Below are 11,796 nucleotides of genomic sequence, written 5' to 3' on the forward strand. Positions count from 1 at the left end.
TCCCCAGGGGGGATGGTCACGCCGCAATCCCTTCTCCATTCTCCTCTCAGGATCTTGGGCACGCACACACATGCGCCCGGCGTGAGTTTTAAGCCACCGGGTCTGGGATGTGAACTGCAGTCGACTACGTGGGAGTCCAGCGACATAGCCATTACGCTAACTGCTGGTTCCTGTGACTGGAGTTTTAAAATTTTCCTAAAAAAGCACCATGAAGTGCAGAAATATAAGCTCCCTCTGGCTGACAGATTCTTTCTTTCTTTCTTTCAGATTAATTGCTAGAGAGTGATAGAAAAAAATCACCCCCCCACCATGGGGCACAATTATGCTGCAATCCCTTCTCCATTTCTTCATCCAGATTTTGGGCATGCATGCACATACATCTGGCATGTTTTTCTTTAGAATTGTTTCCTTAATTAATTAATTAATTAATTATTATTCAATTTGACCAGAGAGAGACAGAGAGACAAAAAAAGGCGAGTGAGAAAGCAAGCCGCCAGGTCCAGAACTTGAACTATGGTCAGCTATGTGGGAGTCCAGTGCCCTAACCACTATGCCACCTGCTGGCCCTGCCTGGCATTAATTAATTTATTTATTATAAACTGTTGTTTATTTTCCTTATCAACCTTATTTCCACGTTGTACAAGAGTCTGTGAAGAGCAGACTTAAGATCACTCAGTGGTTGTTCCCACCCATTCAGCGGCCTGATGAGCAGTGGGGGCTGCAGACCAGTCTTTGGTGGCAGGATGAGCACTCCAGTCTTCAGTAGGGAACTACTGGATGGGCAAGAGGGCACCTGCACGCCTTCAGGCCAGTCTGCAACCTCAGGCTGAGTGGCAGTAAACTCAGGAGCTGGAGCAGTCTATTCACTCTGAGATTCCTCCTTGGTCACAGCCTTTTCAGCTGCAGCCTGCTCCTCCTTTTCAATCTCTTCAGGATCTCTGTAGAAGTAGAGATCAGGCATGACCTCCCATGGGTGTTCATGGGAGACGGTGCCACGCATGCGCAGCACTTCCCGGGCCAGCACCCACCACATCACACCCACCGAGTGAGCTCCCTTGTTGCATGGGATGGCAATGTCCACATAGCACAGAGGAGAATCTGTATAGCACAGAGCAATGGTAGGTAGATTAACATGAGACGCCTCTGTGAGAGGCTGGGGGTCGGCCTTGGGATCAGTCACCACCAGAAGATGCGGCTCCCTGAAGGCTGGCTGGGTCTGGGTAGTGGAGGGTACGAAAGCGACCAGCAATAAGAGTGGCTCCAGTGGCAGCAGCAAACTTCAGCACAGCCCTCTGCCCAGTGTTCCTGGCAGATGTGACACTGACATCGGAAGCGTTTTCGATGACAGCAATGGCAGGAGCTGCCAGCAGGAGCTTCTCCCAGGTCCTCTTCAGATTTATGATGGAGATGCCATCACTTTTCCGTTTGTAGAAGTACTGCTCCATTTGGAAGTTGGTTGGTGCCACCTAAGTAGGTTCCTGTGGCAAGGAATTTGAGGACATCCTCCTCCATCTGCTGGACATCAAGGGTGCTGGACACTGAACGTTTCCCTTTAAGTTACGATGGAACCCAGAACAACGCCCTATGGACCCTTGGGCGGGTAGCACGGAAAAAAGCCTGCCTGGCATGTTTTGTAAACTTCCCAGGGGCCGGGATTTGAACCACACCTTAACCTTCACACACCTGCTGGTTTTTTGACTTGTTTTTGAGATTTATTTATGTTGATCCTTGCTCTCATTCACATGAAGTACTCTACACTATTTCATTGTTTTGTCACACATACTTTATTCTTCTACTGATGTTTATTTGGATTGTTTCCAATTTCTGTTCTTCAGAAATGCTGCATTGAACATAATTGTATATATTTTCTTTATATTGTATATTCTGTGTTTCATATATTTATATTTTATTTATTGAGTTGTTGGAAAAGTCATGACCTTTTCTACATTCTTGTATGCAAAAATGTGTCACGGCTTTTCCAATGACCCAATATTTTGTTTGGTTTTTCGAGTATGTTTTGATGAGAATTTTTATCTCTTTTCAATTCTGCAAAATTTTCATTTACTATCTGTTCAAGTTACTGTGCTCCTTCACTTTTCCCATTCTGTTTTTTTCTGGAATTCCTGTCAGCAAATTTTGGAGCTTTTCCACTTAAATTCCATGTGTTTGTACTACTCTTTGACAGTTTCTCTTTGCCTCTCTGTGCTGTGCTCTGAATATTCTGTAAACTATTCTGTATTGTCCTACCATTTACTAATTCTCTCTTCACCAGTGGTAAGTCTATAGTTTATTGCCTATATTGAGTTTATAAATACTTCAATTACTATATATATGTATATATATATTTTTTAATTAATTAACAAATTAGACGAGGGAGAGAGAGAGAGGGAGAGGGAGAAAGTGAGAAAGCAAGCCACCAAGTCTGGGACTCGAACTGTGGTCGACTATGTGAGAGTACCTGCTGGCCCTTGATAACTATATTTTTATTTCTTGTTTTCAAATTGTTCTTTTACCATCTGGACTTGTTTAAGTGCTGCCTGTATGTTTCATAATTTTTATTCTGCGCTATGTGTATATTATTAATTCCCTATCTTTTTGGCAATCTTAAGTATTTAATGTAAAGAATTTCTACATTTTTAATATTTTAATATTCTCTGGTGTAAATTTATCTTCCAATTGTTTGTTTCTTGGTTACTTTTGTTTACTTAGGTTTTTTTCCAAGCATTTTATGTTAGATCTCAGAGTCATTATGAGGGGAGATTCTCTTTTTTCCTGCCTCCCTTCCTATCTTGTTACTTTCTGTCTGAGCAGCTCCTTGTCTAGTCTCTTACATTTTCCTGGAGTCCCAACCTCAAACTGAGTCTCATGTTTGCAGTTTAGGAATGTGTCTATTGGTGATATTGAGGCTAATTCAGACCCAGTTGAGACCCCAGTGGTACCATAGTTCAATTCTTGGTCATGAAGCTGTGCCTGTGTTTTCTCGCTTCCATGAACCTGCTCTGTATAAACTGTTGTTGCACACAGTGACAGGTAGTGGTTTTATTTATTTATTTTTTAGTTTTTTTGCCATAGGGTGCATGTGCTCACCAAAGAGAGAAAGTGAGAAATCAGCCCTCGCAGGGGGGATGGTCACACTGCAGTCTCTTCTCTTTCATTCTCCCTCTGGAATCCTGGGCATACATACACATACATGCACCTGGCATGATTCTCAAGTTGCCAGGTCCGAGACTTGAACCACTGTCGGGCATGTGAGAGTCCAGTGCCTTTACCACCATGCCACCTGCTGGCTCCCTATGCGGCAGCATTCTTCATTCTCTTTAATGAAGAGAGCTGCATTCCAGGCCCTCAGTTCTAGAGTGACTCTGGGTCTAGTTCTTGCTACAGGTGGAGAACTTTTTGGTCACTGCTAATCTGCAGGAGCTGAACTCATAGCCACCTTTTCCTGCTTAAACTTGGAATCCAGCAGGCCCTCAGCTTCAACCTAACTCACAGCTTTTGTTACTATTACTATTTTTCTTTTCCATGGGTGACCCGTGGAGATATTTATTGTTGTTTGCACCATTATATGTCTTTTTAATTTTCTCCTTTTTGCATTTTTCCAGTTTTTGCTATATGTTTGCTGTTTATAGGTCACCTCAAGCATGGACTTGTAATATATTGGGCAGAAGTCCTACTAATCTCTAGAGGTCACAGAAAAAATTCAGTCAACTTCTTTTTTTCTTCTTTAGAGAGAGATTTTTGCTATAGGGTGTGTGTGCTTGCTGGAAAGACAGAGAGAAAGAGAAAGCAAGAAATCATCCTTCGGGGGGATGGCCACTCTGCAATCCCTTCTCTAGTCTCCTGTCAGGATTTTGGGCATGCACATATGTGCGCCTGGTGAGAGGTTCAAGCTGCCAGGTCCAGGACTTGAGCTGTGGTCAGCCATGTGGGAGTCCAGTGATGTAACCATTGCTTCATCTGCTGGTCACAAGTACTTCATTTTTAAAAAAGTTATTTACTTAATTTTATTTATTATTATTTAATTTGACCAGAGAGAGAGAGAGAGAGAGAGAAGGAAAGTGAGAAAGCAAGCCGCCAGGTCTGAGACTCGAACTGTGGTAGGCCATGTGGGAGTCCAGCGCTCAACCATCATGCCACCTGCTGGCTCAGTCTACTTTATTTTTATTAGGAAAGTAAACATGTGGTCCAAGCGGAGGACTCTGGGAAAGGTTTTCAAATCTCTCTTTTTCTTCTCCTACTTCTTTCTTTTCCCATCTCTCCCATTTGTGACTTTCTTTTCTCTTTTCTCCTCCCTGCATTTACTTTCCTCTTTCCATTTCCGTGTTCTCCTTCCTCCTCCTTCCCTTCCTTTTCTTCCTTTTTATTTCCTTTCTAGGACTCTTAAAAAAACCTCTGGTTGGGTTTAGTATCTTCTCATCTGTCATCCTCAGTCTTTTCATGCCAGGGAGCAGGAAGGAGTAAATGTGCCTCACATTTCCATGTGAAAGGTCCTGTTCAAAGAAGGGTCCTCACTGATGTTGTGGTCGGAAGGAGTGAGGGTCTCCAGACTCCCTTTAAGGAGAGAGAGTGAGGGAAGAAGCCGGTATCTTGCTTTGTTATAGGCCAAGCAAAGCATGGAGAGAGAGTTAATTTGATGTCTTTCACTTAATTTTCACAAAACTCCTGTGAAGTATGTACTGTTATGATTATTTCTTCATTTTACAGATGAGGCATCTTAGACTTAGAGGTTAAGTAATTTGCCTAAGCTGCTATGTGGTAGAATCGGGATCAAAGTTTAGCTAGGTCTGCTTCTTTCCTCTGTACCACAATATCATGAACATACGACCAGTAATTAAAAAGATGAGATCTTATGTTGGAAGTTTGAGAAGTAGGCAGGGGACTGCTCATGGGGATTCAGTGGGGTTAGGGTGGGCCACGGGGACTTGGAGCTTTGTCAAATCCCTTGAAATAGTACCACCAAGGCAGCCCCATGCTTTGTGTGGACCCAGCCTCCGTGGGTCATTTGGAGCCTGTACCACCTGTATTCCCAGGATAATTCCCGACCTGTCTATAGATTGTGTGCTCATTGTCCCTCACATAGAGGGCAAGGTCCTCTGGACATGTTCAGGATGACACATCTTGAGGAAGGTGCTGGGTTGTTTGTTCAGGGAAACTGTTATGCCCTTGGTTTCCTCTTCCCTGGCCCTCCCACCAGGACTCACACAAAACAGGATTTCGCTTTTGACTTTAATGCAGACAATAAACATCACGGAGACGTTTTAATGGTCACATACAGCCTAGGCCCCATTTATTTACCAGCAGCATTACAGATGGGGAAATTTTCTGTTCTTGTTTCCTTGCCCCACATTTCCCTTCCACTTAGGGCATTTGTCTATTGCCCTTCAGATCCAGTCACTGCCCTTTCAGTAAGTCTGCTATCTCATTCCCACCACTCAGGGTTACACTTCTTTATGAGTTCTATTGGGCCATTGGGAAAGTCATGATGCATTTTTGCTTAGAAAAATATAGAAAAATATAAATAAAATTCAATAAATAATTCTTTAAAAAAAAAGGGGACCAAGCAACCAGCAGGTGGCATGGTGGTTGCTTGCTTTCTCACTTTCCCTCTTTCTCATCACTCTCTGTGTGTCTCTCTCTGGTCAAATTAAAAAAAAAAAGAATAAATAAAATTTAATAAATAATTCTTTTAAAAAATATAGAAAAATATGTCATGACTTTTTCGATGACCCATATATTCCCTTTTTTCTTGCTCTGTTTTCCTATATCATTCCTTTTACTACTGTAAACCATGCCCTCTTCCTGCACTGGAATTAACTGGAATATTTTTTAAGTGCAGATCCTCAGGCCTCATTTCTAGACAGTCTGAATCCCTAAGTCTGATTGCCCGGAAATCTCTATTTGTAAACAAATCTTCATTCAAGTGTAAATGGGCAACTACCACACAAATATATACACATTTATACATGCATGTGTAATATATATAGGTATACATGTATAAATGTGTATATACACACACACCTGTATATGAGCTATTTAAAATAAAAAATTAAAATGTTTCTGTGTAACTTTTAAAGCTTCCAAAGAGTCTCTGATAGAGATGACATTTCAGAATCCTTAGGGCCAGCAATTGGCGTAATGGTTACATCACTGGACTCCCATGTAGTCAACCACAGTTCGAGTCCTGGACCCAGTGGCTTAAAACTCACACCAGGTGTGTATGTGTGCACAAAATCCCGAGAGGAGACTGGAGGAGAGGGGATTGCTGTGTCGCCATTTACTGTGGGGGGTGAATTTTTGCTTTCTGTCTCTGTCTCTCCAGCAAGCACATGTGCCCTATAGCAAAACGCTCTCTCTCAAACAAAGAATCCTCTTGTTAGGTTGTATTTATTTTTCTTTTCTCATTTATTTGTCTCCTTCCTCTCGCCTTCTCCTTATTGGCCTAACATCAATGACAGGAGGACTAATGGGAACCCGTGACTGACCTCCTGGGCTCTGAACCTGACCAAATGAAGCTCCTTGTTCTCCTCTAACTGACCCTTCCTTTCCCAAGGTAGAGTTCTGTCTGTGCGCAGGGGCAGCAGCTTCCCCCTGTCACTGCCTACTCTTCAGACTTTAGATCCAAGAGCTTTGTTTCTTCATGCTGAGATTTCACTGGAAGCGTGTCATGTCTTCCCTTCATTCTGGCTCCCGTTACTATCTTCCTACCCACTTGCCCTACTCTCCCTGTCTGCCACCCTCAGCCCTTGCTGCCTTGGATTAATAACCTGCAAGTGATGCCCAGCTGATGTTACCGGCCTGCCTCTTTTCGCATCCTTTTCAATATTAGTTAATGTTTAGCGAATATTTGTGGAGTGCCTATAGTATCCAGACCCTGTGTTAGGCATGACATTTTGATCCTACCCTATCCCAACTGGAAAAATGACGTTACCTTGTGTTTTAGACATCTACTTTCAGTCTCACAGTCTCCATTTTTTATTGCAGTGGTTTTTAGCCAGTCAGACTTTGAGGAAGGGGCTAAGCTGAAATCCAGGAAGAAGTCAATAACTGTCCTGTCCCCCTCAGTGGGGCATGTCCTGGATGAGCTGTCCCCAGAGCCTATGAAGAGCCCCCTTTACTTCTTGGTTCTTGAGGCTGTAGATGATGGGGTTGATCATAGGAGTGAGCACCGTGTAGAGCACAGAGAAGGACTTTCGGAGCAAGGGGGCTATGTGGTCTGTTGGAGCCACATAGACCGCGATGAGGGTGCCATAAAACACTCCAACCACGCTGAGGTGGGAGGAACAGGTGGAGAAGGCTTTCTGCCTCCCTTGACCTGAAGGTATTTGCAGCACAGTCCTCAGGATGAAGGCATAAGATGCCACGATCAACAGAAAGGGGGCCAAGGTCAGGAGGCCTGAGATGCTAACTCCAGCTCCCCACATGATCCCCACATCTCCACAAAACAGCCCTACAACTGGAGCAAAGTCACAGAAGTAGTGGTCGATCTCCTTGCTGCCAGGACAGAGGGACAGAGGAGCTGCCAGGGCCAGAGTGAAGGCAGAGAAGAAGAAGCCACTAAGCCAAGCACCAGTGGCCAGGCAGCTACAAAAGCAGGTGCTCATCAGGGCAGGGTAGTGAAGCGGGTGGCAGATGGCCAGGTAACGGTCATAGGACATGGCAGCGAGCAGAAGGCACTCAGCTGCCACCAATGAGGCAAACATGTAGAACTGGACCAGACAGCTGACTAGGGAAATGACTTCCCTCCCTTCCAGGAAACTTCGCAACAGCTGAGGTATGATGTTGGAGGTGTAACCAATCTCCAGCAGGGAGAAGTGGCAGAGGAAGAAGTACATGGGGGTGTGGAGCGTCCTACTGGAAACCACAGCCAGCAAGATGAGGGTGTTGCCCCCGACTGTCACCACATAGATGGCCAGAAAGAGGGCAAAGGGGAGAAAGCCCAAGTGCTGCAGCTCCCTGAAGCCCACTAGGATCAGCCAGGTGGTCTGGTTCTCACTGTCACCAGTAGACTGCTTCTTCATCTAGATCTGGGTCAGGGGAAGGAAAGAGGGTAACTAATGTTAACCAACACTCTATGCTTGGCTTACTATATCCCCCACAGAAACATTGGATAGGCTTTGTTGTCTCCTGTTTATAGAAGAGAAGCAGAGACCCAGTGAGTTTAAGTCAATTATTTGAGGTTACTATGCCGGAGCCATGATTTGAACCAAAGTTTGTTTAAATCCAATGCCCCTGCATAGCCTAGTGTTCTACAATGCTTTCTCAAACTCTTCCTGAGTGCTAGAAATGTCAGAATTAGAAAGCAGCATAGCACTCTTATAGTCATCAGGGGATAATTTAGTTGGTACTAAATTATATTATACTCCTCCTGGATGAGTACCAATAGGACAGCCATACCCGATGAACTCTTTCTAAAGCTTGGTATGATTGCCTTAGCTTCCAGGAAAGGAGGCCCTCCTCTGAGTTCATGCACATCTCTGAGGCGGCCACTCATTTCAGGATATTTTTCCTTTCCAAGAAAGCGCTGTTTGGAAATCTAGGTAGGCAATCTGTGTCATCTACTCTGTGAGAGATGCAATGTAGCACACTCTTAGTTCAGGCCCCACTTCCCTGGAAGGCCATTCTTTCTCTTTGAACTAGTGACCTGGTGACCATTGGTAAAACTATTTCTGAAATTTGCCCAGTCTCTTGTCAGTTTGTCCGAAGTTGGAGATGACTTATTGGTTCTCTTTTCTATATTCTCCTTATAGATCAAATGCCCAATTTACTTCACCTGTGTGTTTATTAGAAATTTCTACCTTGGAACAGATTTTATTCACTTAGTTACCACAGTGCTACCTTCACACCAACTGCACAGGAGGATTTTGATAAGTACTTGAAGAATGGATAAATAAATAAATTCATTACAATAATTTCCCATAGCAAACTGCCATTGGAAAATTGCAGCATCTGGAAATTAATACTCAAACCAGAAATGAGGCACTTAAATGACCACTGAAAGAGGAAATCTCCAGGTCTTCTCCTAACTGACTCAAAGCTTGAGATAGAACCATGATTAAGAATGAAGATGAAGGGCTGCTCCTATTGCCTAATGGTTGAGTGAACCTGATCCGACACAGCTGACTGCAGTTCAAATTCTAGCCCCTAGAGCTCGAAAAACATGCTGTGTGTGTGTGTGCATGCCCAAACTCTGAACAGAATAGAGAAATGGAGGAGAAGGTATTGCAGGGTGACCATTGCTCCACTCGGGGAGAGCCTTTTCTTTCTCTCTGTCTCCCTGGTGAGTGCACCCACCCCCTGGCAAATAAAAAAAAAATGAAGATGGAAGTCAAAGAGATATGTGTGTGACAGGAGGAAGAAACTAGAAAGCCTAACGTGTTATAGAGTTTTCTTATTTATTTTTTTGGAGAGGTTTTCACTATAGGGCGTGTGCGCTCGCCAGACAGACAGAGAGAGACAGAGACAGAAAGTGAGAAATCACCCCCCGGGGGGATGGTCACGCCGCAATCCCTTCTCCTCCATTCTCCTCTTGGGATTTTGGGCACGCACGCACACGCACCTGGCGTGAGTTTTAAGCCACTGGGTCTGGGATGCGAACCGCGGTTGACTATGTGGGAGTCCAGCGACATAGCCATTATGCTAACTGCTGGTCCCGAGTTTTCTTATTTTTGAAGTTAAAGACAACATTCCAGGGTCAGCTGGTGGCATAATGGTTAAGGTGACTGAATCCCATGTGGCCAACTGTGCAGTCTGAGTCCCAGACCCAGTGACTTGGAAGACATGCTGGGGCATGTGTGTGTGCATGTCCAAAATCCTGAGAGGAGAATGGAGGAGAAGGGATAGCAGCATGGCCATTCAACCTGGGGGGTGCTTTCTCAACTCCTCTCTCTCTCTGGAAAGTGCATGCACCCTAAACAAATTCCCAAAAACAAACAAACAAAAGACATAATGAGATTCCACATTAGCAGAGAACACAGGGCTTTTGTGCTTCTGCCCTAGTCCCACCTCTTTCTCTGGCTTTTGTCTTACGTTATATAGATATAGATTCTGTCATATGGAAATACAGACACAGGGGAAACGGAATGGTTTTACATGTATTTGCACATATTGGGTCATCAGGAAAGTCATAATGCATTTTTCCATAGAAAAACAGAAAAATACATCATAAAAGATACATCATGATTTTCCCAATGACCTAATATTTTGTCTTCAATATATTGGTAACTTCTTCCTTTTTTTTAAAGAATTATTTTATTTACCTTTACTTACTTACTTATTTGTTTTAATTTTATCAGAGAGGGACAGAGAGAAGTGAGAAAGCAAGCCACCAGGTCAAGGACTCGAACCATGATCAGCCATGACCACGGACCAAGGTCCAATGCCCTTAACCACTACACCACTTGCTGGCCCCTATACTGGCAACTTCTTAAAAAAAAAAAAAACCCAGGGAGAAATTTGAAATTGAGAGTGAAATTATATTCTAGGCTTAGCAGAGAGAAATGGAGCAAATGAGGAAACTAGTAAAACTAACCAAACTAACAAGTTAATCGACCTAAAACTTCTTAAATACAGAGTTTCTACCAATGCAATGATCAAAAAGTTACTATTGCTTTTGCTAACTAGTGAATTTGGCCTTGGTCTTCAGTAAAATTCTTAGATATTTTATAGAATAAAGTCTCCAAAGGGATCACTATGAATGTTATAATACTAATTAAAATGTGAAACCTCACAAATGTCCTTTATTGACGCTTTGAAAAATCGAATAGTTCAGAAAAAAAGTAGAACAATGACATATTAATTTTAATGAAGCTTCCTGGACATGGAAAAGATGATGACTACATGCTTAACGATATACTTGGCTTGCCTACCACACACCACAATGATTCATTAATGACTGAAAATCTGGAGAATGAAGTCTTGTGAAAATGAGCTGTAGTAAATCTTATCTTCACCTATTTTAGCAGTGACTTCAACAAGGTAGTAAATATGTATGGCTCATTAAACTTCTTAAATCAAGAGAGTGGTCATGGTGGAAAACTATGACTCCCCACCTGTGCTGGTCCCCTAGATGTGATTCTTAAGGGGCCCACTAGTGCCTTTTTAGAGCATTACTTTTTGGGTATAAAAATAAAGTAAGAGTCAGCAGGTGATTAAGGCGGGTGGGTAAGGGGCTGGACTCCCACATGACCGCCCGCAGTGTGAGTCCCAGAACTGGTGACTTGCTTTCTCACTTTCTCTCTCTCTGGTCAACTTAAAAAAAAAAGTTAAATAAATATTGGAAAAAATAAGGTGAAACTCAGGGGATAGGGTCAGGTGAAGGAAGGTGGAGTTTCTTCCTGGAGCCCCCAGAATGTTCCTCTTAGCAGGCAGAGAGAGGGCAGCGTGGACCCTGCTGTATTTTAGATACTCATATTTGTTGGAGAAGGGGGGCTGACCTACTTTGGGCTTGGCGTCAGTGTCTTCTTTCCTGTATGTCTTTCCCCTGGACGAAATTCCTTGCCCAGCTTACAGCTCTGAGGACTTTCTGTTTCTCTCCAGTGGCGCCTGCATGTTACTGCCTCCTTCAACACAAGGGTGGTCGCGGGAGACTGTTGTCCTTGTTCTGTACTGCCGCTATGGATGCTACAGCCTTTTCTAGAGCAGGATAGCCTCTTTTCCTTGTAAAAAAAAAGGAGAAAAGCCTCCTTGGAGAGAAGATGCAGCTTGGAAAAGCTGCATCTATATTTCGGTTCCAGGGGAATGCACTGGTCTATGAGGGACCACATCCAGGTGCTTCGCTCAAATCTAATGATCTTCTCC

General features: G+C 43.5%; 1 protein-coding gene and 1 pseudogene across 1 annotated transcript; both read right to left on the reverse strand.

The window, feature by feature from the left end:
- Positions 1-668: 668 nt before the first annotated feature.
- Positions 669-6,944, reverse strand: LOC102482392 (40S ribosomal protein SA pseudogene; annotated as a pseudogene).
- Positions 6,945-7,058: 114 nt separating this feature from the next.
- LOC102482827 (olfactory receptor 11A1) lies at positions 7,059-8,018 on the reverse strand. Its single transcript, XM_006168241.1, has one exon. It carries the CDS (start codon positions 8,016-8,018, stop codon positions 7,059-7,061), a length of 960 nt encoding a protein of 319 aa, XP_006168303.1.
- Between the last annotated feature and the right edge of the window lie 3,778 nt (positions 8,019-11,796).

Source organism: Tupaia chinensis, unplaced genomic scaffold, assembly GCF_000334495.1.
Source record: "Tupaia chinensis unplaced genomic scaffold, TupChi_1.0 Scaffold145652_1, whole genome shotgun sequence".
NCBI lineage: Eukaryota > Metazoa > Chordata > Mammalia > Scandentia > Tupaiidae > Tupaia > Tupaia belangeri.

What these genes read in the sequence shown, in the direction of transcription:
- LOC102482827 (XM_006168241.1), bottom strand. Translation starts at nt 8,018, where the DNA reads ATGAAGAAGCAGTCTACTGGTGACAGTGAGAACCAGACCACCTGGCTG.